The 26,841-nt window shown below is 39.5% G+C and overlaps 1 protein-coding gene across 4 annotated transcripts in view; it reads left to right on the forward strand.

Annotated features, from left to right (window-relative positions):
• Positions 1-26,591, forward strand: part of METTL4 (methyltransferase 4, N6-adenosine) — a 94,549-nt gene extending 67,958 nt beyond the window's left edge. For 3 of the 4 annotated variants that reach the window (XM_070452711.1, XM_070452710.1, XM_070452713.1), the window contains exon 11: positions 26,048-26,591. In XM_070452711.1, coding sequence (XP_070308812.1) covers positions 26,048-26,298 — 251 coding nt within the window. In that variant the 3' untranslated portion in view covers positions 26,299-26,591. Of the gene's footprint in view, positions 1-18,758; positions 19,266-26,047 lie in introns of those variants that run through there. The other variant, XM_070452715.1, reaches the window with a different exon arrangement.
• The last annotated feature ends 250 nt before the right edge of the window (positions 26,592-26,841 follow it).

Below are 26,841 nucleotides of genomic sequence, written 5' to 3' on the forward strand. Positions count from 1 at the left end.
TTGCTCACCTTGAGAGACACAAATCAAAATTATACTGATACCTTTTCTTACCTATAAAAAGTACCTGCCCTTGTAAATGTAATCGTATGATACTCATATTCTGTTGGGGAGTCTAGGTAGAAATAGGCACTATCATATATTGTTGTGATGTTCTCAGTCACTCAGTTGTGTCCAACTCTTTGTGACCCCATGGACTGTAGCCTGCCAGGCTCCTCTGCCCATGGGATTATCCTGGCAAGAATACTGGAGTGGGTTGCCATTTCCTTCTCCAGCGGCCTTTCCCCATTCAGGGATTGAGCCCTTCTGCAGCTCCTACATTGGCAGGCAGATTCTTTGCCACCAAGGCACGTGGGATGCCCCTTCATATATTGCTGGTGGAATGCAGAGCTGTATGACTCCTGTGAGGGTGGATATGATAATATCTAGCAAAATTATGTATGCATTTCTTTTTGACCAAGCAATCCTACTTCTAAAATTTATTAAGATTCACTGGCAAAAAAACAAAATGATGCACAAGGTAATTTATTGCGGCACCATCTGTAACAGAAAAGATTGGGAACAGCCCAATAATTCATCAGTAGAGGACTGGTGAATAAATACTGATGCAGTTACCTGAGGGACTACTAGGTAGATGTAGACAGATCTCATCCAAAAACTCTCTTACAGAAGCATCCAGAATGGTGTTTGGCCAAAACTCTGGGCACTGTGGCCCAACCAAGTTGGCACATTAAATTAACCATCACAACTATAAAGAATATTATACAGAATGTACTTGCTTTTATTTAAAAAATTCAATGAATGAAAAAAAAACACAAAAATGATTCTAAATAAATTGGTTTCTATAAGGGAATGGAGGTAACAGATATAGAAACTTGAATTCTCTGAATGTACCTTGATTTACTTTTGAATTGGGAATTATGTAGATTTTTGGTAATTATACAACAAAATTAAATCGACATTAAAAAGCAATTCTAAATAACTGAAAGGAAAGTGAAACAAATAAACTTGGGTTTACAGTTGGTAGCTTACCCACATTGAGAAAAAATATTTCAAGTGAATTTATGACACATCAATTTGAAACTGGTGGGATGTAACCTAAAGACATAAATCAAACTTTTTTTTTCAGGATTCATACCATTGCTGATAATACTGGTATTCTTATTTTGAAAATATACTATACATGGAGTTGGCTAAAATGAGTAATTTTCATGATGTCATGAAGAACCTTTTTTTTTCAGTATGAGGGAAAAGAGATGCAAATATAAAATCAAGTAGTTACATGAATCTCCTAAATTTGAGTTGGAAATTTCAATGTGGACTCATGATATATTTTTATATCTGCTCCACAAAACATCTAGAAACAATGATCAACCCAGTAGCTAAGAGTACCTTGTTGTGGTACCTGATTTTGGTCTATGAATATCTCCTAAAAGGAACCAAGTTTCCTTGGATGAAAAGCTAATTTCAGATCTTAGGGAGAAAATGCTCAAGATGACATGGAACATTATGTATCAAACAGCAGAGTGACTCTCAAGACAACTGGGGTCATGTCAAAAGGACCCACTTGAAGGGTTTTCCACTAATGATGAACAATTTGAATATTGGAAAGAATAATTACTACAGTCTACTGAAACACATAGAAAATGTTTAAAAACTCATGATTCCATAAGGGTAATAATGAAAAAAAAAACACTTATAGGTCATCATATTATTATTTTGAAAGCAGATGGATAAGGGGGGAAAACTCAATCAACTGCAGAGTGCTTTCTGAGTAACACTATTTCAGGGTAACCACATAATTCATGTAGGAAAAACTTTTTTAAGGAATATTGCCTAACAAATGAAAAGAGTAGTACACAACTAAACTATCTTCATTTTGTGCCCCTAACTTAATTATGTAATGCATCTAGGCAATGCTCACCACCGCTGCTGCTAAGTCACTGCAGTTGTGTCTGACTTTGTGCGACCCCATAGATGGCAGCCCACCAGACTCCTCTGTCCCTGGGATTCTCCAGGCAAGAATACTGGAGCAGGTTGCTTCTCCACTGCGTGAAAGTGAAAAGTGAAAGTGAAGTCGCTCAGTCATGTTCGACTCTTAGCAACTCCATGGACTGTAGCCTACCAGGCTTCTCCGTCCATGGGATTTTCCAGGCAAGAGCACTGCTAAAATCATTAGCATTAGAGAAAGCCTAATGGGGACTGTGTCAGGTGTCTCTGAAGCTCATGCAACATCCTCTGGGACCACCTCTGATTTTAGCCTCAGCTCTGGTAGACAGATATGCTGCCCTCACCCACTATCCTATCAGCGTCCCTCAGTGCACATGGAGTATTTTTACTTCCTGCTCCAGAGCCTTCTCTGGGTTACCCCACAAGTTTCCCTGGCTCCAGCTGTCAGTCAGTCCTGAGTGTAGAAGCAACCCTTATCCCAGAGATGGGACCTAAAGGACAAATGCTCCTGCCTCCTGTTTTCTAGATGGACTACTCTTGGAGGTCTTTTGCGGGCGCCTCAGTGGAATTGCAAATATCCACTTTCATTGCTTTTTCCTTCCTCTTCTGTGTCACTGGCCTTGCTTGCTCACTGCTGCTTTCTGAGATCACCTCCCCAATAAACCTGCTGCATTCATGTTCTCACTCCAACCTCTACTTGGAGGAAGAGATAGTAGGGCAGAAGCTCTCATGGATTGACAGGCTGACAGCATGTGAGCTAGCTGGTTCATGTCATTGTTTCAGAGAGGCAATCAGACAGTGTGGATCCTGCACCATTTATAAAGCATTCTTGTTAAGTGTTGAGCTTGAATCTAATCAGTTCAGTTGCTCAGTCGTGTCCGACTCTTTGTGACCCCATGAATCGCAGCACGCCAGGCCTCCCTGTCCATCACCAACTCCCGGAGTTTACTCAGACCCATGTCCATCGAGTATGTGATGCCATCCAACCATCTCATCCTCTGTCATCCCCTTCTCCTCCTTCCCCCAATCCCTCCCAGCATCAGGGTCTTTTCCAATGAGTCAACTCTTCAGCATGAGGTGGCCAAGGTACTGGAGTTTCAGCTTCAGCATCAGTCCTTCCAATGAACACCCAGGACTGATCTCCTTTAGGATGGACTGGTTGAATCTCCTTGCAGTCCAAGGGACTCTCAAGAGTCTTCTTCAACACCACAGTTCAAAAGCATCAATTTTTCGGCACTCAGCTTTCTTCACAGTCCAACTCTCAAATCCATACATGACCATTGGAAAAACCATAACCTTGACCAGATGGACCTTTGTTGGCAAAGTAATGTCTCTGCTTTTTAATATGCTATCTAGATTGGTCATCACTTTCCTTCCAAGGAGTAAGCGTCTTTTAATTTCATGGCTGCAGTCACCATCTGCAGTGATTTTGGAGCCCAGAAAAATAAAGTCTGACACTGCTTCCACTGTCTCCCCATCTATTTCCCATGAAGTGGTGGGACCAGATGCCATGATCTTAGTTTTTCCGAATGTTAAGCTTTAAGCCAACTTTTTCACTCTCCTCTTTCACTTTCATCAAGAGGCTTTTTAGTTCATCTTCACTCTCTGCCATAAGGGTGGTGTCATCTGCATATCAGGTTATTGATATTTCTCCCAGCAATCTTGATTCCAGCTTGTGCTTCTTCCAGCCCAGCATTTCTCATGATGTATTCTGCATGTAAGTTAAATAATCAGGGTGAATCTAATCATGCCTTTATATTTAACTACTGTTCATAGAAACATGTTAAATTATTCCTTAGGGATGTAATCAGTAACCCAGAATGTGGGAAATTAGTCGGGACAAATGGCTCAATTTCTGCCATGACTAAATGATACAGGAAAAAAGTGGGAGGAGAAAACTGGATGAAAAGGCACTTAAGAGAACTGTCAACCAAATCTCTGGTTTAGAACCAACTATGAAAATGATAAACTGTAAAAGTTATAAAACAATTGTAAAAGATTGTTGATATTAAGGAGCTGCTATTAATTTTAAGTGTGACATTTGAGTATGCATCCTGTCTTGTAGAGATGTGTACTGAAGTACATGTGAATGAAATGATGTGTTTGGGATTTGTTTTATAGTGATCTAGTGGGTGGGGAGGAGGTTGGGGAATAGATGAAATAGTCTCCTGAAAATGACATGCAGCCAGGTGTTGTATACATGGGGACTGGTGAGTCTGCTATACTCTCCTCTTTACTATTGAATGGGCTTCCCCAGTGGTTCAGACAGTAAAGAATCTGCCTGCAATGTGGGAGACCAGAGTTCGATCCCCGGGGTTGGGAAGATTCCCCTGGAGAAGGAAATGGCTACCACCTGCTCCAATATTCTTGCCTGGAGAATTCCATGGACAGAGGAGCCTGGTGTGCTACGGTCCATGGGGTCACAGAGTCGGACAGGACTGAGCGACTTTCACACTTTACTATTGAATATGTCTGAAAATATGTGTAATAAATGTTTTTATTTCAAGAAGATATTTCTCAGAATACAGAAATGAGAAACTAATGTACTAGAACTTCCAAAACAGACATATGCTACGACCTTATGCTGAGCCATGTGGCTTCTTTGTCCCTCTGGGATTGTTATTTGTGAAGCAGGAGCACATGCAGATTCACACCATGCTCTCATGCAGGAAGTGCTGGGCTCCTAGCGAGCAAGGATGCTCTCTGAGTCGTTTTCTCGGTAACTCTTGGGAGTTGAAAGCAGTGTTTTTGTGAAGTATCTGCATGTGCTCAGAGCATGGTAATGAACCTGCGGATTCATTTCCCCAGATGGTTTCTAGTTTGATGCTATCTCGGAACCTGTTCTCTTTGAAGGAAGGAATTTATCTTGTTGATTTTGTCTGTCCCATAATATCCATCCCAGTGTCTTCATTAAGTGATGTTTCTTTATATTTGATGGTGTGAACTGAAGGTCTCGGGTCTTTTCTCGCCTGGTAGGAGAGACTTAATGGGTGGTCTGTGCAGCCCGCCCCAGGCCCTCTGTCTGGGTGGATGAGCCCATCAGTCACCTCATGGGGCAGTAAGAGTGGAGTTTGTGTCTATGGGTCCTGGAATGGTGGTGAGAGCCCATGTGTTCTGACGGAACGTCAGCACTGCTGTGTGCTTTGTAGATGTGATCCCGTGTCTTCATCTTCCACTGGGGCTGGAATGTTCCAGATGGCCCACCTGCCCCTGGAACCCTGCCGTTCTATCCTTTCCATGATGTAACTCTGTAAGTTTGTTAGAGCTGTGATGGCAGAAAATCCCACAGCCTGAGTAGTTAAAACAACAGCAGTTTGTCACCTCACCATCTGGAGGTTGGAAGTCTTAGAGCGGGGTGTGGCAGGTTCCTTCTGAAGGCCGTTCCAGGCTCCCTCCCTCCTGTGTGCCTGGCTCTTTTCGCCCTATGCCTCCTCCTCCTCTTGCTTTTTTCCTTTCTGCATATCTCCCTGTCCGTGTTTCCCATTTTCATTTTCATTCTGTTTTTTAAAAATTTTATTTGTGGTTAAAAAAAAGCACAGCGTAAAAAGTACCATCTTAACTGTGTTTTTTTTTTAATTGCACAGTTAGCGGTGTTAAGCGTATTCACTCTGCTGTGCCGCAAATCTCCAGAACTCAATCCCCAGCAACTCCTGCTTTCCCATCCCCCAGCCCCAGAAAATCTTCATTCCACTTTCTCCTTTTATGAATTTGATTACTTTAGGTACCTAATACAAGGGTAATCATACTGTCAAAAAATTTTTGTAATTGTTTTTTGGTCTCATCACTCGGCAGGTGAGATCCTTGTTCAATCAGGGATTGAACCGGGGCCCCCTGCAGGGGAAGCATGGAGTCTCAACCACTGGACTGCCAAGGAAGTACCAAATTTCCCATTTTTAAAAGAACATCAGTTGTATTGGACTCACCCTAGTGCCCTCATTTTTTTTTGTGTGTGTGACCTCATTTTAACTTGATTACCACTGTAAAGAACTTATTCCCAAATATAGTTACATCATATAAATTTGTGGGGGGAGTGTGGCACAATTTAACTGATAAGCCTCCAAAAGACACAATTCCATATGCTTCTAGAATAGCTTTTTGCTTTGTTGAAGATTTGGTTTGTTCTTTGCTCAAAGGTGGGCACAAATATGGATGTTTTAGGGATGAAAAAGGTTAAGAATGTTGGAGTTGCTTTTTTGGGAGTTCTTAGACGTAGGCAAGGAGGAGGCTGCTGGCAAACTGTGAAGTACTTGAAAAATCTAGCTGTGGAGAAAAATAGGGAAATAATTCCTGTAACAATAATTAGAACCAGAAAGGGAATAGCAGAGAGGGTGAAATATTTCTGTTTGCAAATCTCGGTGAAGTCTTATGAAAATGGCGAGAAGAAAAAGATGTGCTGTGGGAAGGAAACAGCGAAAGGAGCATTTTCAGAAGTGAGTGCACTGCAGGGAGCAGGAGAGCCAGCTGTAGGAAGTTGCTCTGATCCTGACATTCCAGTTCCTGCAGGGCCTGGCTCAGCTCTGGCCCCACGTTGTCATTCCATTCAGTCCTTTGCACCCTGCTGCCCATCCACCCGCTGCTCTGCAGTCGCTCCCCCTCTGATTCCCTGGGTCCTAAATGTGAATTCTCTGTGCTTCTCTGTCTTACCATCCATGCAGTCTTTGCTACACAGACTCCCTTACCCTTAGAGCTCATGTCAGCATTGGATAGAGAAAATTGCTCTGCTGACTCAGTAGTGCCACAAACCCCAACCACAGATTCTTGCGTTTTCTTCTCTTTGGGCTGAAGAAATGAATTTGCAGCTACAGTATAGAGTGTGTGATCAGTTGTGTCCAACTCTTTGTGACCCCCATGGACTGTATCCCACCAGGCTCCTCTGTCCAGGAATTCTTCAGGCAAGAAAACTGGGATGGTTGCCATTTCCTCCTCCAGGGGATCTTCCCGACCCAGGAGTTGAACCTGTGTCTCTTGGTCTCCTGCATTGGCAGTCAAGTTCTTTACCACTAGTGCCACCTGGGAAGCAGCTAGTATGATTGACCCCTATTCGGCTCCCTAACTGCTTGAGGAGAATGAAATCAGAAAGCTGCCTATGAAAACTTCCTAGAGATATAAAAAGATACATATTTTATAGTTTTAAAGACTATACAGCTTAAGTGTGTTTGCTCTGGGGATGAAAAACAAATTCAGTGTGAAGTGGGGTTGCTCACTAGTTGCTTTTATATCAGGATGCTTCAGCCTGCCATGCCTTCTGGCTGGAATGTGACATACAAATTTCTTTAGAAAATGTTTCTTCGGGGTTGTCAGAGGTTGGAAAGAGGAACACGGAGACTGGAGGATCACAAAGACAGGATCTGAGGTGGGTGGTATGCTAAGGGGATGCTTAGGGAGAAGAGGAGGAATGAAAAGGTCTTTGTTATTATAGACAAGCCCTGGGCTTGCTTCCAGAAGAGTACAGTGGTTGTGGTTTCTCTGATTCGTTGAGACTGGTTTGTAGAGACAGACTCTGGAGGTTCCTTGAGGGCAATCTTTCTTCCCTTGACTTCCAAACTCCATGTTCTTCTTCTCTTCCTGCCCTGGGCTTGCTTCCAGAAGAGAGTACAGTGGTTGTGGTTTCTCTGATTCGTTGAGACTGGTTTGTAGAGACAGACTCTGGAGGTTCCTTGAGGGCAATCTTTCTTCCCTTGACTTCCAAACTCCATGTTCTTCTTCTCTCCCTGCCTGAAGCCTCAATTTCTCTGCCTCTCCTTGCTCTCTGGTTCTTCCTTCCCGTCCCATGTCATGTTTGCAATTGTCTCAACACTCCCACAGTTGTCAGATTACTTGTCTGTTGTTCTTTGTTTAGAAGGCCCCAGGACAAAGAGTATAAAGGTTTTTTTGTGGGGAGGGAAGGAGATGAGGCATGCTCTTAATGAAAAATAAGGACAACAGGCCTTGAAACTCTAGTGGAATTCATTGAACTTCTAGACATAATATTAATGGAATAGTGTCTCTGTTTTATTTTCAAGCTAATCTTAACAGTCAGGTCAGGACCCAAACTTTCACTGTAATTCTTAAGTTTCTCATCTCAAAATGAGGGAAAAACCTTGAGTTCTCATGGTGGATGACAACAACTCCTCTGGAAGAGGTTTTTCTTGGCACTTTGGTTAAAAAAGTGTGGTGTAAGAAGCTAACAATTTGTGCTTCTATCTATCTGTCTAATACTATCTATCTATCAAGAGTTAATCATGTGGTCTTATCTCCTTTGATTTGGCAGTGGGCAGATGTCCTGGCCAATGGAACTCAAGGGTCAGTCTGCTGGGGAGGTTCTGGGAAAGGTTTCTTTAACTCAAAAAGAAAACAACAAAAAACAAGCAAGAACAGACACCAGTATGCAGTGCCCCTCTTCTTCTCTGGATGTTGTCTGACAGCTGTGATGCTTAGAATTGCAGCCTCTGGGGACCATGAAGAGAGGCAATACTAAAACATCAGAGTTGAAGGGGGAATGAACTCAGATCCTTGTGATCATCCTACCAGCAAAACAATCCTGTTTATTGTCTGTTTTGTCATGCCTCTTATTGGTTAAGCTATTTGTCAGTGCAGCTTGGTCTAAAATGCTGTCGTATGGTTTACTCATGTAATTCTTTTTTAAAAAAATTAAATATGTTTATTTTTAATTGAACAATAATTGCCTTAAGTATTGTGTTGGTTTCTGCCAAACATCAACATGAATCAGTCATAAGTTAATTCTTTCAAACATACCCTGGACATATACGAGGTAAGCCTATAGATGTAGATTGAAATATGAGCAGCGAGAAAGATGAAATACAGGGGGGAGCTGAGAACTTAAGACTCCGAAACCAGTCGCCTCTGTGTGCTTCTCTCTTCTATCTCTTAGTGCCTGGCTGAAACTGGGAAAGTTGTTTAGCCCTTCTGGGTCTGAGTTGCCTGATGTTAAATGAGAATAATAATAGGACTTGCCTAGGGCTAAATGAGTAATGGAGGCAAAGCAATGAGCACAGTGGCTGGCACAGATTACACATGCAGTAAATATTAGCTGGGCTTCCCTGGTGACGCAGTGGTAAAGCATCTGCCTGCCAGCGCAGGAGATGCAAGAGGCACGAACTCGATCCCTGGGTTGGGAAGATCCCCTGGAGTAGGAAGTGGCAAACCACTGCAGTATTGGGTTGTCCAACTGGAAAACCCCACAGAAAGAGGAGCCTGGTGGGCTACAGTCCATGGGGTCACAAAAGAGTCAGATGCAACCGGGCACTCACACACCAGATGTGATGCTTCCTTCAAGTAGCAGTGGATGGTTGGGACTTAACTATTGAATAATATAAATTTGGGCTTTATCTAATTACTTATATCAAATCATCAGTGAGAATTGGGAGTTACTGCATTGTAGGATATTCCTACATTGTAGGATAATCCTACAATGTAGGAATAACGTGGCTGGTTTAGATTGTTCGCAACTGAAACGAAGTGTTATGTCCGTCCCCAAGCTGAATACTTAACTATTACCTGTTCAAACACCCAATGGCATGTTTACTCCCAATACATGTTCATGTTGACCTTACGATGTAGTTGTGTTCACTTGCAAATTGTTTTGTGGAAATAAACAGTGTGAGATAGATAAACATTCTTCACTTAAGAATATGAAGCTGACTTTTAGCTGTAGCTGCTTATCAGAAACCCTTTGTACCATCCAGCATTTCCTGTAGAATTCTGTAATAGTTTAAGTGTCATGCAAAACATTTTGCCATTTATCATTATAATGTAATAGAGAGGTACCTTATGGGGATGAGGGTAGAAGAAAAGGCTTTTATATGATTACATCATATGGTGATAAATGCTAACAATTTGTGCTTATTATGAGAGCAGTTTTCTGAAGAGAATTCTTGATAAATTTTGCAATTGCTCTTCCCTAGATGTATATAGATATAACATATTATATCATAAATATAGATAACAAAGTTAGATATAGGCAAGAGGAATTGAGAATTTGTCTGGATAGAACAAATGAGAATTTGTGCATGTCTGCTCAGGTCTCGTTTTGATTAAAGGATGACTGGGAAGAATGGGGAAAAGGAACAATTCAAAGAAAATATTTACTGGAATTATAATCCACACCTTTGCAATTCATAACCTTTGGAATAAATTATTGAAGGGCACATAAGCAGAGGTCAGAAAGAATATTCCTTAGATATCTGAGCTGGAACAATACATAGACTGAGAATTATTAGATGTCCAGAGATAAATTTATCTGTATTCCTGAGGCTCAGCTCACAAGATAAGTGAGAGGCCTCCTATTGCCCCTTGGAGTTCATTTTGGAGTTTGCTGAGCTGACAATGTATGTGCTTCAGAAAGGTGGTGGTCCCTGGTGGTCCAGTGGCTAAGACTCGGCACTCCCAATACAGGAGGCCTGAGTTCCATCCCTGCCCAGGGAACTAGATCCCATATGCTGCAACTAAGACCCAGCACAGCCAAATAAATAAGTATTTAAAAAAAAGTGAAAGTGGTCTTTCTGACTCCAGTAACTTTAGAGCCAGTGCTACCAGGCTAGAAAGAGCTCAAATGCTCTAGTAGATCCTACCTGTTATTCTATATCTGTAAAGAGGTAAAGTGGCTGTGTATTTTACTTGACTGATGAATAAGTCAATGTCAGTCAACCAAAACTTAGTGTTTACTGTATACTTAACATTGTGAAAGGTACTATGAGATGTCAGGAAAGCATAATCCATGGCTCCTACTCACTAAATGCCATAATCAAGATTTATAACCAGGTCTGCTGCTAAGTCACTTCAGTTTTGTCCTACCCTGTGCGACCCCATAAACAGCAGCCCACCAGGCTCCCCCGTCCCTGGGATTCTCAAGGCAAGAACACTGGGGTGGGTTGCCATTTCCTTCTCCAAAGTGTGATGGTGAAAAGTGAAAGTGAAGTTGCTCAGTCGTGTCCGACTTGGAGCGACCTGATGGACTGCAGCCTACCAGGTTCCTCCGTCCATGGGATTTTCCAGACAAGAGTACTGGAGTGGGGTGCCATTGCCTTTTCTAAATCCTATATATCTTACTGTGCTATACCATTGGCTAGGCATTTCTCTTACATTATTTTATTTAATATTTACTGTAAGCTTGCAAAGAAATGATTATTATTTATAATTTATTAATAAACCAGCCATTTCAGCAGAAGGAACCCAGTTAGGGATCTGGGACAACCTGGAGGGAGTGGGTGGGAAGGGATGTGGGAGGGGGTTCCGGAGGGTGTGGAGACATGTATGCCTATGGCCCATTCATGTTGATGTATGGCAGAAACCATCACAATATTGTAAAGTAGTTATCCTCCAATTAAAATAAATAAATACATTAAAAAAAGAAAAAAGAGAGAAATGAAAAATCATTTTTCATAATTAAAGGAATGAAGCCAATTGCACCCTATATACGTGCTCTGCTTATGCTACCGTGAAAGCCTTATCATTCTCACCTGATATGAGGACGTGAAGGTCCAGAGGAGGTAAATAACTGCCGAAGTTTTTACTGCTAGAGCAGTATATGCAGAGCTCATGTATAAACCTAAGTCTGCTGATTTTCCCTTATCTCATGCTGCCTTCCTCTCGACTGGGAATTGAAACCTAGCCAAGGCAGACAGGATTTTTATGGACAGACAGAAGGAGAGTATGTAGGAATGATAGCTACCTACTTCTTCAGGTGATTAGAGAGGTGCCCCTACAACTCTAAACAAGGCTAACCCTCCTTGGAGTACTTTGCTCATAATAGGTATTTAATACCCTTTAGTTGAATGAGGGAAGAGCTGAAAATTCTGATCCCGATTCTTAAAGATGCTCGTAAGAGACTTTTTCATGAACAAAAATTTGTCTTCAAAGGGTGTTCAACACACTCTATTAGCCCAGTTTTCTTGTGACACATGCTTTGTTGGTCAGTTGCTCAGTCGTGTCCGATCTTTGAAACCCCATGGGCTGCAGCACGCCAGGCCTCCCTGTCCATCATCAACTCCCAGAGTTTGCTCAAACTCATGTGCATTGAATCACTGATGCCATCTAACTATCTTATCCTCAGCCATCCCCTTCTCCTCATGCCTTCAGTCTTTCTCAGCATCAGGGTCTTTTCCAATGAGTTGGCTCTTCACATCAGGTAGCGAAAGTATTGAAGCTTCAGCTTCAGCATCAGTCCTTCCAATGAATATCCAGGGTTGATTTTGTTTAGGGTTGACTGGTTTTGATCTCCTTGCAGTTCAAGGGACTCTCAAGAGTCTTCTCCAGCAGATGATCACTAATTTTAAAATGACTGGAGGTGAAAAAGAAAGTCTGAATTGGAACCCACACTAGAGCCCTCAACGCATGTGGAATCGGTGCCCTTATTCCATCTGCTTCTGGAGGATGTAGAAGCCACAGGCCAACAGCACACATCTTCATGTTACCATTTATCAGGGCCCAGTGGTGCTCTCTCACTAGCTGGGCTTTTATGAGCAGTAGAGTTGTTTTTCTTTTTACACAGCTTACCTACATCCCTTTTAAATTGTAACTCGGCTCTGAAGTACCAGGAAAATGAACTGCTTGGCATAACCACTAGTTTGAAAAGCTTAAATATCACTCATTTTGTGCAAGTTGTATTTTGAGATTTAGAAAAAGTTCATCTGAAGGGTGAAAAAAGGTAGTCAAAGCAGTCTTTTCCCAGAAACATCAGGTTTCCCATTGTTAATTAGTTGATATAATACTTGTAATGTGCTTAGAAGATGAAAAGCACTGTGTAATTGTGTCGTCTTTCTTATCAGTACCAATAGACTTTAATCACATTAGAAGGTCATAGTCTATCTATTTTGCTCCACTAGAGAGTTTCTTTCTTTTCCCTTTCTTATATTGTAGGTATTTCTTTAGAAGAAAATAAAGAAATTATTCTCTCTCAGTGTTTCCTGCCCTTAAACCAGTTGGGACTTCTGTAGTTTTTGTGGGTTTTGTAATCCAGTCATAGGTACATAGGGGCTTCTCCGGTGGCGCTAGTGGTCAAGAATCCACCTGCAATGCCAGAGACATAATGAGATGTGGGCTCGATCCGCGCCGGGTCGGGAAGATGCCCTGGAGGAGGAGATGGCAACTGACTTCAGTATTCTTGCCTGGAGAATCCCATGGACAAAGGAGCCTGACGGGCTACAGTCCACGGGGTTGCAAAGAGTGGAAGGTGACTGAAGTGAGTTGGCACATGCGCATGGGAGTGGGGGGCGTCCTGTGGGGGGTCTGCAGTGGCAGTGGATGTCAGTGCGCCCCTGTAATCCTGACCTCCGTCCTTTTCGGAGTCTTCTACCTATTGCTGTTTATCAGACAGCTGTCCTCAGATGTTGACTGACCCCCAAAACAAAACGTGATTTGAACCAAGCGGCCCCTAACTTTATTCTGATTTAAGTATTGTCATCCTTCTTTACTCTCAGGATTGTAAATTTGTAGTTACCATTTATTGCTCCTCTCTTCAGTCTCAGTTGTTCCAGCCAGTTATTAAGTCTCAGACTTATTGGCCTTGTCTCCTCTTTACCAAGACCCCAGTGACAGCTTTGGTTTAGGTCTGCTACATACTTGTCGCTTTTTTGCTTCCTCTTGTTTGTAATATAAGCACATTCTTAGATTGAGAGGGTCCTTGAGCATCCCAGATGGGAGGCTTTTTTCCTTTAAGCAGAGAATTTCAACTGTGAACAACAGTCTCATGCACTATGGATAGCATTTGTTATTATTATCTTCCGATGTTAGTAACTTACAATTCTAGAAGTCCTGTTTAAGAAAGTCCTAACAGTTTGTTGGGGAGAGATAACTAAGTAGATTTTTTCCATTAGTGAATTGTTTATTTCACAATTGATCAAGGTTAACATTCTTTTTAAACTTTTATATTGAAACTCATAATTAAAAATTATCTATTTATAATGCCAACACCCAACTATGTAGGGAGAAACGAAGCAATGGATTCATAATCACAAAGAGCTATTTAAGTAGGGAGGAAAAACTCTCTTCTACCCTCTTGAATGTCTGGGCCTAAGAACTACACTGATTCCTGGATCTGGAAGATCCTCTGGAGGCGGGCACGGCAACCCACTCCAGTATTCTAGCCTGGAGAATCCCATGGACAGGAGGAGCCTGACGGGCTACATTCCATAGGGTCGCAAAGAGGCAGACATGACTGAATGACCGAGCAGGCAAGACAGGTTTACAGGAGAAATGTATTTATGTATATTTTGTTGAATTTTTACATACACAGGGAAGCCTTCACAAGGGAATGAAGACATGAAGTGACCAGAGCTGGAAGCTTTTATATCTTTTAGACAAAGAAGTAATAAATTTGTGAAGGATTCACGTAACAAAGGAGTTTGGGCTATGGATAGTGAATGGTGAAAAAGTAGTGACTAGACACTACCATGTGTAACATAGCTAGCTAGTGGGAAGCTGCTGCATGGCATGGGGAGCCCAGCTTGGTGCTCTGTGATGATCTAGAGGGGTAGGATCGGGGAGATGGGAGGGAGGCTCCAGAGGGAGGGGTAGGCGTATACATGTAGCTGATTCTCATTGTTGTAGAGCAGAAACCAAAACAACATTGTAAAGCAATTATCCTCCAATTAAAAAAATGTAGTAACTAGAAAGATAAGGGTTAACCTAACAGGTCTGTTTATACAGCCTCCTTGGCCCTGAATCCCCAGTCTCAGGTGATAAGGATGTCTTCTATCCTCCTGGTAGAGAGAAGGTGCCTTTCACATGGAGCCATAATCCCTGTGGTCATAATCCCTACAGCCTCTCTGTATTTACTCAAACAATTTCAAAGCTTCCCACTATCTTCATTTTACCTTGGCTTCTCTGTTTCAGAGTTCGTTGTTTTGATTTACTTTGTCTTTGATTGGAATTACCATTCAGTAGTTTTTCAAAGAAAGATTGCGTTCACGTGCTTTCCTTTAAATAATGTCTTATTTGCTTTTTTTTTTCTCCTGAGCTCATTAAACATAGTTTTAAATCTCTTTTTGAACAAAAACCCAGTATGTTTCACAAATTTGTCATCCTTTCTCAAGGCCCATGCTCAGATAACCTCAGTCTTCAAAATTATACAACATGTACTGCAGTCTTTGGCTGTGTAATGTTACTATCATTTAACTCATCAGCATTAGCCATATTTTGAGTAATGCAATTGTGCAGTTATGAGCAAAGTCTTGACATTGTCCCTTTTATAATTTTTACATTTAAAAGTTTTTATTGTGTTTTATCATATGCACAGATAACAGACTCTTAAGTGTTGATAATCCCTTAGAGATCCTCTAATCAACCTTGAACTCCATGAATTTTGTGTTTTCTTACAGTATCATTGAGAGATTACCCAACCCCTGCTTGAATTCTTCCCGGAGCTCGCTATTTTAGCTGAAGCTCTTTTCATTGTTGAAAATTCTTCTTACGTTGAATAGAAAGCTCTGTCATTGTCATTTCTGATCATTAGTTGATATAATGAGAGTATGTCCATCTTCTCTTCCTTGAGAGTTTTTCAACAGTTTGAAGAATATGCACAGTTTGAAGAATGTGTTTAACCTGATTCTTCTCCACTCACACTTTCTTCCTGTGTTGTCTCTATTCTGAAGAAAGGTTTTCAGGGAGAATTTTACTTGTAACCTCCCCTTCTTTTTAATTTACCTGATACCCTTTTAAATTACTTTACTTCCTTTTGAGAACTCTGTGAAAATATAGTTTATGAGGATGGATTGTTTAGTGAGTAAAATTATAAAGCCATTTGTACTTAAGAATATACATGATATCTGTGTAGTATAAATTCACATCTACTCACAAGCATTGATTTAACAAAATAAACAAGCATTTAACAATTTAACAAAATTTATTTTAGCAATTTTAACAAAATTAAAATATTACACATATATTGAGGATTGATGTTGTGTGCCTCAAATAAAAACAATCCGTGATAACACATAAAAAGCATCCATTTGGACAGGAGGCCTAGAGTACTAGACATGGGGGAATAAGGTTCCCTCCACAATGGGTGAGGGGAAGACAGCACAGGTTGCTCCCTCCATCCAGTGTAGGAGATGAAATTCTCTAAAAAGTCACTCCAGGATGGAACCTATTTGAAGATGGTTTTCATCTCTAATTTCTGTGGACTTGTCTGACCTTTAATATTACTAAATAAGTTAAGACCAAGAGGAAACACCAGTGCCCTTTCTCTCCCTCTTCTCCATTTCTTTCTCTCTCTCTTTTTCTTTTCAGACAAACAGAAGATGGAGGAGAGGTGGACTGCTGCTGTTAGTTTCTCAGCAGCACTGGGAAAAACTCTCTGTGACAGAGTAAATGGTAGAGAACCTAGTCCAGTTTCTGAAATGTAAATCCAAGTACACTTGGTGGTCAGTCTTCCTCTTAATGACCTCATGATAATTATCCAAATTTTTTTGAAACCCAAACCACAGCACCATGAGCACATAGTGTTTTCAGATTCTTGATCTGGACCGCTTTTTTGACTAATGCAAATCATTTTCATCATTCTATTTAGGCTAGTTTATACTGTTGGCTCATATTGATTTTATACTAAAACAAATTAGCAGGTAATTTTCATAAGAAATGCAGTTAAAGCAGATCTCCTTATGCTATTCTTGTGCAATTAAAAAAAAAAACAAATTTAAATGTAGACTTTTACTTTTACTTTTGTCTAATTTTGTTTGATGTAGTTTCAAACACCAAGATTATTTTGACATTGGGTCCATCAATCATCACCCTAGTGCTTTATTTGGCTTTCTATGAGACTCTGATAAGGATGTCTTCATTTAGATAAAAATGACACAGCTGTTGACTGAAACAGGAGCAAGGTTAGAGTCCTGTGGCATGGCACAGATCTTCCGGGTGGGTGTTTAGCCATGAGTCAACATTCTGGATACTTCATGCAGGTTAGCTGGCCTTGGATCCATGCAACTCATAGAGCCAAAATTTCAGTGTTTTAGACATGCGAACCAGTAAGCTCACATTTTAATGGAAAAGATGTCTAATATTAAGATATATGGCATAGACAGCATTCTCCAATATAATACTCCCTTCTTAAATATTTGACTTTCCCCCTAATTTTTTCTCTATTATTTTCATTTATGTTTAATTAAGCTATTTGGTCATTTCCCTCCCCCCGCCAAAGTACTTTTAAAATCCATTCTCATTACTCTGCTCTGTTACCAATATGAGGCTTTCTGAATGGACCACATAACTGAAGCTGTGCTGGCACATAGATATATACTCAAGGGAAATGATATGCTTGGTTACTTGCTGATTATTTATATGAGGATTAAGAATCATGCCTCTTCTGCATTAAGCTCGAGTGGTTCTTAACATTTGAATGTTAGCTTTCTAAAGAAACCCAAACAAAGCATTTTATCTTCCAGAAACTGATCTATAGAAATGGAGAAATTGATTTAATTTTCTCCCATCCAGATGTAGCTTGTGGGATTCTAGCCTACAGGTGAAATAATAAGAAAAAATCTGAGGCGAAGAGATGGCAGGATGCTAGAAATTTTAAATGGTTTTAATGAAATTTTATGATCTGTCACATCAACTGCTTTGAACCAGTTCCAGACCAAAAGATGAGTGAAAGACAAACACAGAGGATATGTAATAATAAAGGATGAGTTTGGCAGAAGATAGGTTTCCTTCTCTGATCCCAAATGGAGGCAGATAAAGTAGACTTTCCTTTGTAGAAAAGAGAAAATAGCTCTTTCCCACCTCGATAGACACCTGCAAATCTGGGTATATCCTCAATCTTTGTCTCTTATCTCGGCAATATGGTTCTGAAATAGAGTCTATCTGGGACATATTGGCACAGATTATTTCTTCATATTCAAATAACAATGGTGAAAAATCAGTTATGAAGCACTGTGTTACATGATCACTTGCAATGAGTTGACAGTATCAGAGAAATGAAAGGAATATATAAGAACATCATAACAGTTAGGCTACATAGTTAGAACTCGTTTAGCTGTCAAGAGGCCAGTTATATAATCATAATGTTTCTGAGTTGTAAGAGTCCTTAAGATTGTTTACTCCAACACTCTTATTTTGGAACTTGATGATTTATTTGCTTTTGGGAAAAGATTTCCAACTTTAAAGATAATTAGGTATACATTAAGGCCCTTTGTGCCAAGAGTTCTGATATAATAACAACAATAAAAGTGAACATTTACTGAGTTCCAGGTACCATTCTAAAAACTTTGTCTGTATTAGCACTTTTATTCCTTACAACCACCATAGGAGATGGGTGTAATTTTTATGTCTCATTTTTTCTGTTGGGGAGGCAGAAGTACACAGAGGTAATTTGCCTAAGAACTGAGATGTGGCAGAGTCCTGGATTTGAGCCCAAGAAATCTAGTTCTGTAGTTTATAACACTTACCCATGATACTGTCCTGCCTGTCAGGATTATGGATACATAAAGCAACAAGCTTGAAGTATTAACTATAGTATTTGCTGAAAGTTGATTAATCAATGGAATAGATATTCAAGGATGCTATGTTGGTAGCTCAGATGGCAAAGAATCCACCTGCAGTGCAGGAGACCTGGGTTCAGTCCCTGGGTCAGGAAGATCCCTGGAGAAGAGAATGGCTATCCACTCCAGTATTCTTGCCTGGGAATTCCATGGACAGAGAAGCCTGGTGTGCTACAGCCCGTGGGGTTGCAAAGAGTCGGACATGACTGAGTGATTAACACATGTGTTGGCAGTTCTAGATTGATAACGTAAAAATGCTGGATTTGTCAAATTTAAGTACTGTCCCCAGTACTTAAATTGCTTTGTTTATAATAAATTTTCTCTTCTTTGTCCCAGGTTCCTTGCTGGGGATTTCTGAAACCCTTGGAACTTCCCAAGTGATAGAAGTGTTTTTGTTATTCATGAGCCCCTTGGATCACATCTGAGTTTGTAATAATGAGGTGGGGTTGGCTGTCAGAAAAACCAACCATATGATTATGGAATTGAAACTTTGAGACAGCCTGACCTCTGGGGAGGGACAGAGGCTGGAGACTGAGTTAAATCATGTGAACAATGATTCAATCAGTCATGCTTATGTAATGAAACCCAAGTAAAAACTGGGTTTAATTTAATTTCATTAATTAATGAAGCCCAAGTTAAAATTCTGGACACTGAACTCGGTGATGGTTCCTGGTTGGTGAACATGTTGATGTGCTGGGAGGGTGATGTACCTCGATTTCATGAAGACAGGGCACAGAAGCTCTGAGTCTGGGACCATCTTTGATCTTGTCCTGTGTGTCTCTTTATTTGGCTGTTCTTGAGTTACAACTCCTTTTTAATAAAACTGTCATCATAAAGATTGCATTTTCCTGAATTCTGTGGATCATTCTAGTGAATTATCAAACATTAGGGGGCTTGTTGGAACCCCCCACGTTTGTAGCTCACTGGTCTGAAGTGAGGCAATCTTCTTGTAGGCTGGGCCCTTTAACTGGTGGGGTCTGTGTTAACCCCATGTGGTTCATACCAGAATTGAATTGAAGTATACCAGATGGGATTGAAGCATAATATGGTGAACAAAGATAAGCACTAATCTAGCATTGAAACATATATATTGCTGTATGTAAAATAGATAGCCAGTGGGAATTTGATGTATGATGCAGGGAGCTCAACCTGGTCCTCTGTGACAACCTAGAGGGATGGGATGGGGTGGGAGGTGGGAGGGAGGTTCGGAGGGGGCGTATGTACTGACTCATGTTGATGTATGGCAGAAACCAACACAACATTGTAAAGCAATTATCCTCCAACTAAAAACAAATAAATTAAAAAAGATAAGCACAAATCACTACTTCCTCATATTTGGTAACAAAGCTAGGACTTCATTTCATTAAGTATTGAAGTCAAGGTTGTAGAGAAGTACAAAAGATGACTTTGGTTTTGAGCTCTTCTTGAAGGCTGTTTGTGCATATATAAATTTATGGTATGAATAGGTATATAAAATAGGAACTTTAAAAAAATGAAGTATATTTGGTTTTATGTTAGTTTCAGGTATATAGAAAAGTGATTCAGTTATACATACACACACACACACACACACATACACACACATATATATATACTTTAGATTCTTTTCTATTATGGATTATTATAATATTACAATGTATTGAATATATGCCCTGTGCTATACATTAGGTTCTTATTGTTTATTTTATATACAGTAGTGTGTATCTGTTAATCCCAAACTCTTAATTTATCCCTTCCCTTCTGGTAACCATAAGTTTGTTTTCTAGGTCTGTGAGTCTGTTTTATAAATAAGTTCTTTGTAAATAATGAAATTTTGTAAATAAATCAGTTTTTTGATCCCACATATAAGTGATGTCATATGATATTTGTCTGTCTCTGTCTGACTTATTTCACTTAGTATAATACTCACTAGGTCCATCCATATTACTGTAAGTAGCATTATTTGATTCTTTTTAATGGCTGAGTAGTATTTCATTGTGTATATATACCACATGTTCTTTATCCATTCATCTGCAATGGATGCTTAGGTTATTTCCACGGGGGTGCATGTATCTTTTCAAATTAGAAGTTTTCATCTTTTATGCTTTTGTGAACTTTTTTCTCCCTTAATTACAGGTCACATTTTCATACTCAGCCCATGTGTCATAAGTTTTGATTGTATTCTGGATATTGTATGTAAAAAACAGCAATAGTTGAACTAGATATTTTTTAAAGATAGAGGACATGCCTTTCCTCTTGTGAGGAAGGCACATGGTGTGGACCATTTCAAACGCAAGTGCTAGTGAACTTGGCATTATGCTGTATTCAAATAGACTATGATGGAGAATGGAGAAAATATAGTGATGATTCACACGTGTCAAAACCTTTTCTTTAACAATATAAATCTTATTTATTCAGTCACCGGCAAACTGACTAATCACAAGGGCCTATGTAATAGAAATATTTACATTAAATTTTTAAAAATTGTTAAAGCATGTATGTATGTGTCTATGTGTGTTTTGCTGTTGTGCTTGCTTATTTGAATTTCATGTCATAGTTATGTAATGGAAACAATGCTTCTACTTTGATCCTATTGACAAGCCATCTGAAACTTGCTTATCTTTCAACTCTAAAGAACTAATCCAATCTACCATATAAACTTCAAAGGCCATAATTTATGCAATAAGGTATCTATCACCATCAATAAGAACAAGTTTTCATTTTCAACCAAATTGAGCTCTAGGCAATCTTCATCAGAATGAAACAAATATGGGAAACAAGAATTAGGGGACAAAATCCATCAAGAAAGCATGATTAAACCAAGAAAAAATGTGTGAATGTGTTTCAGTCATTGAGCTCCTCCTTAATTTCTAATCTTCCCTAGGGAGAACAACCACTTAATATTGTAAATTTGTACTAAGAACATTTAATAAACAATGCAGAGAAGGTCTGATGCTATGCTGACTCAAGCACATAGAAAAAGTGTTTTAAGTATTTATACATACTTGAAGCATGCACCACTTTCTTCTGCTTCATTTGTTTGCAACTCATCAATAATTTCTGATCTATGATGATAAATCCCCTTCTTATCGCAGCACCTAAAGAGTTAGATGATTTACAGTTAATCACAAGATGAAGTACTGAAATGAGCTAAATTTATAAAAATGTTACAAAATTCAACTATTGTAAATATATTTTTCAAGGAAAGAGAAAGGCATGACAGACATTTGCATGAAACAGTTTAATTTCAGGGAACGAGGACAACACCGGAAGCAAAAAATAATAAAGGGAAAGCCCTGAAAGTCCAAAAAATAAAACTGAAGCTCCTTTAGCTTTCTTTGAATCAGGGGATGTGGATATATCTTTTTTTAAACTTTTTTTACACACAATTGAATAGGTACAATCCATGTAGGAGTTAGAAGAATGGATTAGAGCTACAATGCTGACATAGAAATATGACTAATACCTTATTATATGTGAAAAGAAAGCTAAAGAGCAATATGTATTCATGAACTCTTTTATGAAAAATCACTTTTAACCAAGCCAATATATCACATCATGTATGAAAATGCATAGAGAAATGTTTGGAAGAATATACTCCAAGTGATAAAAACGGTTCCTCTGGGAGAGAATTGTGATGAATGTAGGGAAAAAGAGTTTTGATATTAATTCTAGGTATTTCTGTATTGTTAAAATGTTCAATAAGAATGAATCTATGTATTACTTGCCAATTTACATAAACAGTTGTTCTTTTATTTGCTAAGCCATGTCCAACTCTTCGCAACCCCATGGACTATAGCCTGCCAGGCTCCTCTTTCCATGGGATTTCCCAGGCAAGAATACTGGAGGGGGTTTCCATTTCCTTCCTCAGGGGATCTTTCCAACCCAGAGATTGAACAGGCATCTCCTGCATTGGCAGGTGGATTCTTTACCACTGACCACCAGGGAAGCCCTACTAATTATTAGAAAAGTGCATATCAAAGCTACAACAAGGTATCATCTTGAATTGGTCAGAATGGCCATGAAAAAAGTCTGCAAATAATAAATGGTGGAGAGGGTGTAGAGAAAAGGGAACCTGCTATACGGTTGGTGGGAATGTAGATTGGTGCAGCCACTATGGAGAACAGTATGGAATGCCTTTAAAAACTAAAATTAAGAGTTACCATATGATCCAGAAATCTCACTCCTGGGCACATATCTGGAAAAGAAGGGTGCTTTCTTTCACCCCAGTTTACTACTTCCTCCTGACATCCCTATCCTCCCAAATTTAGAATATCTCAGGTCTAAGTCCTTAGACTTCTTAATTTTTCTCTCCATCCTTTCCCCTAAGTAAACTTAACCCAGTCTTGTAACTTTAAATAACATCTGTGTCCTGAGGATTCCAAAATGTATGTTTCCAGTCTAGATCTCTTTATTAAATTGTCTTTACTTGGGTATCAGATAGATATCTCAAACTTAACATATCTGAGAATGAGTTCTTGATTTTTTTTCTCCAAACTTGCTCTTTCTATTTTTCCATTTCTTCTCCATTCTCTAAATATTTACAATAGATATTTTAAGATCTAAGTCTGTTAATAACATCATCTTGATTAACTGTGGGTCTGCTTCTGTGGACTCTTTTCTGCCTTGATTATGGGTCACATTTTCATATTTCAGTCCATGTCTCATAACTTTTTATTGTACACTGGATATTGTATGTAAAAAACAGAAATAGTTGAAATAGACTTTTAAAAAAAATAGAGGACATGCCTTTTCCTTTGTGAAAAAGCTGGGGTGAACAGTCGATATTTATTAGAATTGAACTGGGTCAGTGCTAGGTTGAAGCTTTAATTAATTTCAGATCATCTCTGTTTTAAAATATCTTATGAGCGAGTTCACTCCCACTTCACAAGCACAAATTTGTGACTTGGGAACTAGAAATCTATATCTCTCTCTACCTTTGAACCCTGGCCTCAGTTGCTACTTGAGTAGCTAGATTGGGGAAGAATTGTTGAATTAGGATAATCAGCATTACATTTAGGACTCTTTTTAGATTTTACATTATATTTCTAGATCATACAGTCTCGTGGTTTTTTTTTTTTTTTTTTTTTTGGTTTTCTTCTTGTCCCAACAAATAATGCTTATGGCAGCCTAGCTCCTCCATCTATTGATAGCTCCAGATGTGACATAGCCAAGGTATGAAAGCAGTCACCATTTACTCACCTAGAAAGGGCTTACTCCTTTCTGTAAATATGATTTCTTTGTGTTTAATGTTCTTTGATGGTTTTTAAAGGAAAACATACTTTATAGTTTATCTGGTGTTTTCTTATTGTGGCAGGAGCAATATTATGATTTTCTACACTCTAAGTAGAAATAGAACTGTGGAATTTGATCTGATACCTTTAACAATGAAATAGGTTGATAAAAATCCTTCATTAAAGCTACTTTGAGAATACTGACACTCAGGATGCTATTCAAGTCAGTATAGTAAAGGACCAGTTAAGACAGACATTGGCCAGTACAGCTGCTGTTGAGGGAACTGGCATATTTTAAAATAGCACTGTTATGGTAAAAGTTAAAGTGTCAGTCACTCTGTTATGTCCGACTCTTTGTGACTCTATGGACAGTAGCGCACCAGGCTCCTCTGTCCAAGGGATTCTCCAGGCAAGAATACTGGAGTGGGTTGCCATTCTTTTCTCCAGGGTCTCCTAAACAGGGGTATAAGTAGGTTATGAAAGTCTCGTGAAATAGTGAATGCGATAAGCATTTAAAATTTTGCACTTCAGGTGAAAGTTTAAACAATATGGCTATTGTTCTGTATGGTGTTTGCAATATCCGACTCTAAATAAGAGCCATTTCCTCACCGCCCCCCTGCCCCCGCAACACCTGTTACCTGTTTAGTATTTGAGAGAGGTCACACCATGAATCTTTATTTCCTCTCTTTTGTCTAGTTATAGTATAAACCAATTAGAGGGACTTTCTTGTTTAACCAGCTGAAATTCTGCTTTTGAAAATGCTGTCAGTTGGCATGGTGTAAAATGAGTGCCCTGGTGGAAAGAATCGAGGCTCAGCTTCCTTTATAGATCTTGTTCACAACGGGAGACAGGGGCTAAGATCTCTGTCCTGCTGGCAGCCCCAGTGATGCAAATCAGGTTCTCTCACTTCAGCCAACTTTACCCTCAGTGAATGTTACCCAAGCCTTCAAATAACACACGGCCAGACTGTGGTTTCATTGCTCTCTCGGAACGTGATCTAAGCTGTCAGCCTCTAATCTAAGGAAAGATAGGGAAAATGAGGAGGAAATTACAATGAAACCTTTCATTTCTTTTCAAGAGAAGGCAGGATGTAGTGCTACAGTTGTTGTTCAATCGTTCAGTCGTATCTGACTCTTTGCGACCCCATGGACTGCAGCATGCCAGGCTTCCCTGTCCTTCACTATCTCCCGGAGTCTGCTCAAATTCATGTCCATTGAGTCGGTGATGCCACCCAACCATCTCACCCTCTGCTGCCCCCTTCTTCTCCTGCCCTCAATCTTTTCCGGCACCAGCATCTTTTCCAATGAGTCGGCTCTTCCCACGGGGTGGCCAAAGTATTGGAGCTTCTGCTTCAGCATCAGTAAATATATGAATAAAGAAAATAACTATATTTTAGAGTTACTATTTTGATTTTAGGGTTCTTGTCCACCTGGCCCTACCTAGAATCTCTGTGGCCCATTGCATTTTGCTGTTTTTATCATAAACTTTAAGATACTCAATAGGAGAATGCGGTGCATTTTAAAAAACATTTTGCATTCATGACAATGCATATTGTTAAAACAAAACTTCAGTCATAATCTCACAGTTAAGAGTGCATTTCTGAATGCATACTTTGAAAAAATTACTGTGTCTTCAAGAGAGGAACAAATGAGAGCAACAGTTACCTACTACCATTACACTAACTTTATCTATGCACGACTAAGTGACATGCTTTGCAATAAACATATCAGGTACTTCAAGAAAATGCTAGATGGAAATCTAATGCCTTGAACATATTGTATTATGATAATAAGCGGATGTATTGTATTATGATAGCAAATGGACATACAAGATAAAATTTTGTATTATTGGTAATCAGTAGAAATCAGTAACAAAAATGATATTTTTTTTGAATTGAAACAGTACTTTTAAAGTAAGTATCTAAGCATTTAGATGAAAGGACTGTTGAAGTACAGTTCCACAAGTGAGGGGATTTTAAATCTCCAAAAAGAGATAAAAGAAAGATGCTTTTAGCTCCAATCTAACAATCTTGATATGTGTGTTTATGGCCATCTGACACAAACTGTGAAACCATCCCTAAATTCTAAAGACTTTCTAAACAATTCTAAAGACTTTTTTCTGATGTATAAGTGTTCATTTATGGTTTTACTGTGTGTTTTGCTTTGTACTTTCTCTGTACTTATTTCCCCAATGTTCTATAATTACACTCATCTTTTAGATTTTCTGCTTGCCATGCTGGAGGAACACAAGATTTTTGATAACTGTTTACTTAGAAATTTAATGTTAACACAGGAAAATTTCTCCTTGGCAAGAGGAGGTGATAGATAACATTTTAGACCCTGGGTAATCTTTTCTAGGCAGAAAATCTCAGATGAGTAACTCTGAGTTGATATTTTCTCTTTGCCCCTCCAGATCCACTTTCCACCTTTTTCTACCCTGTTCTCTGCTCCAGGAGGCTGACTGGGATGGCTCACATTTCCTTGGTCTTCAGAGGGGTCTTCAGGTGGGGAGGTCTCGTAGAAGATCAGAGGGAAGGAGGAGAGAGCTGCCTGGGTGTTCATTCCTGTGGATTCCCCACTGTGAAGTTGATTCTGTGTCTTCCAACAGAAGTCTCTGGTCCTCTCGAAGGTTCTTCTCTATTTGACTCTCTGCAGATTCAGTAGTCCCTGAGCTCCTCCTTCATCCTGGCACAGCCGTGGTCACAGGCTACTTCAGCCTTTGGTGATTCTCCTGTATATTGTGGTTCCCCAAACAGCATTACTGTTATAATTCATCTCTGTGAATAAGCTCTCAAATTAGCCTATGTGAAGCATGCCACCTGTTTTCTGTTGGGACTCTGGTAAAAATTCTATTAATCCACAAGAAGTCAAAGTTATTAACGTGTATATTAAGCACAGAACGTTGTTATATTTATGTTGGATCAGTGTTTAATGCTTAACCTCACAAAAAAGAAAGTATTATTTTCTATTACCTAGAAGAATATTAAATCAAGATGGTTAGGGTTTAAAAGACCATGTAACTATCGTGCTTTTATGAGTTTATTCTTAAGGAAAATAAAATTATGTGTGTGTAGCCAAAAACTTGGTACTTGGGTACTAGCTTTTACTTGCATTTCTTTGAGGTATGTCTCCTTTCAATCTTTGTTGATTCCTGGGATGAGACAGCTTTAAAAAAGATAAACTGTTTATCTCACGAAATGAATTTTG

The sequence above is a fragment of the Odocoileus virginianus genome, chromosome 22, assembly GCF_023699985.2.
Source record: "Odocoileus virginianus isolate 20LAN1187 ecotype Illinois chromosome 22, Ovbor_1.2, whole genome shotgun sequence".
NCBI classification, from domain to species: domain Eukaryota; kingdom Metazoa; phylum Chordata; class Mammalia; order Artiodactyla; family Cervidae; genus Odocoileus; species Odocoileus virginianus.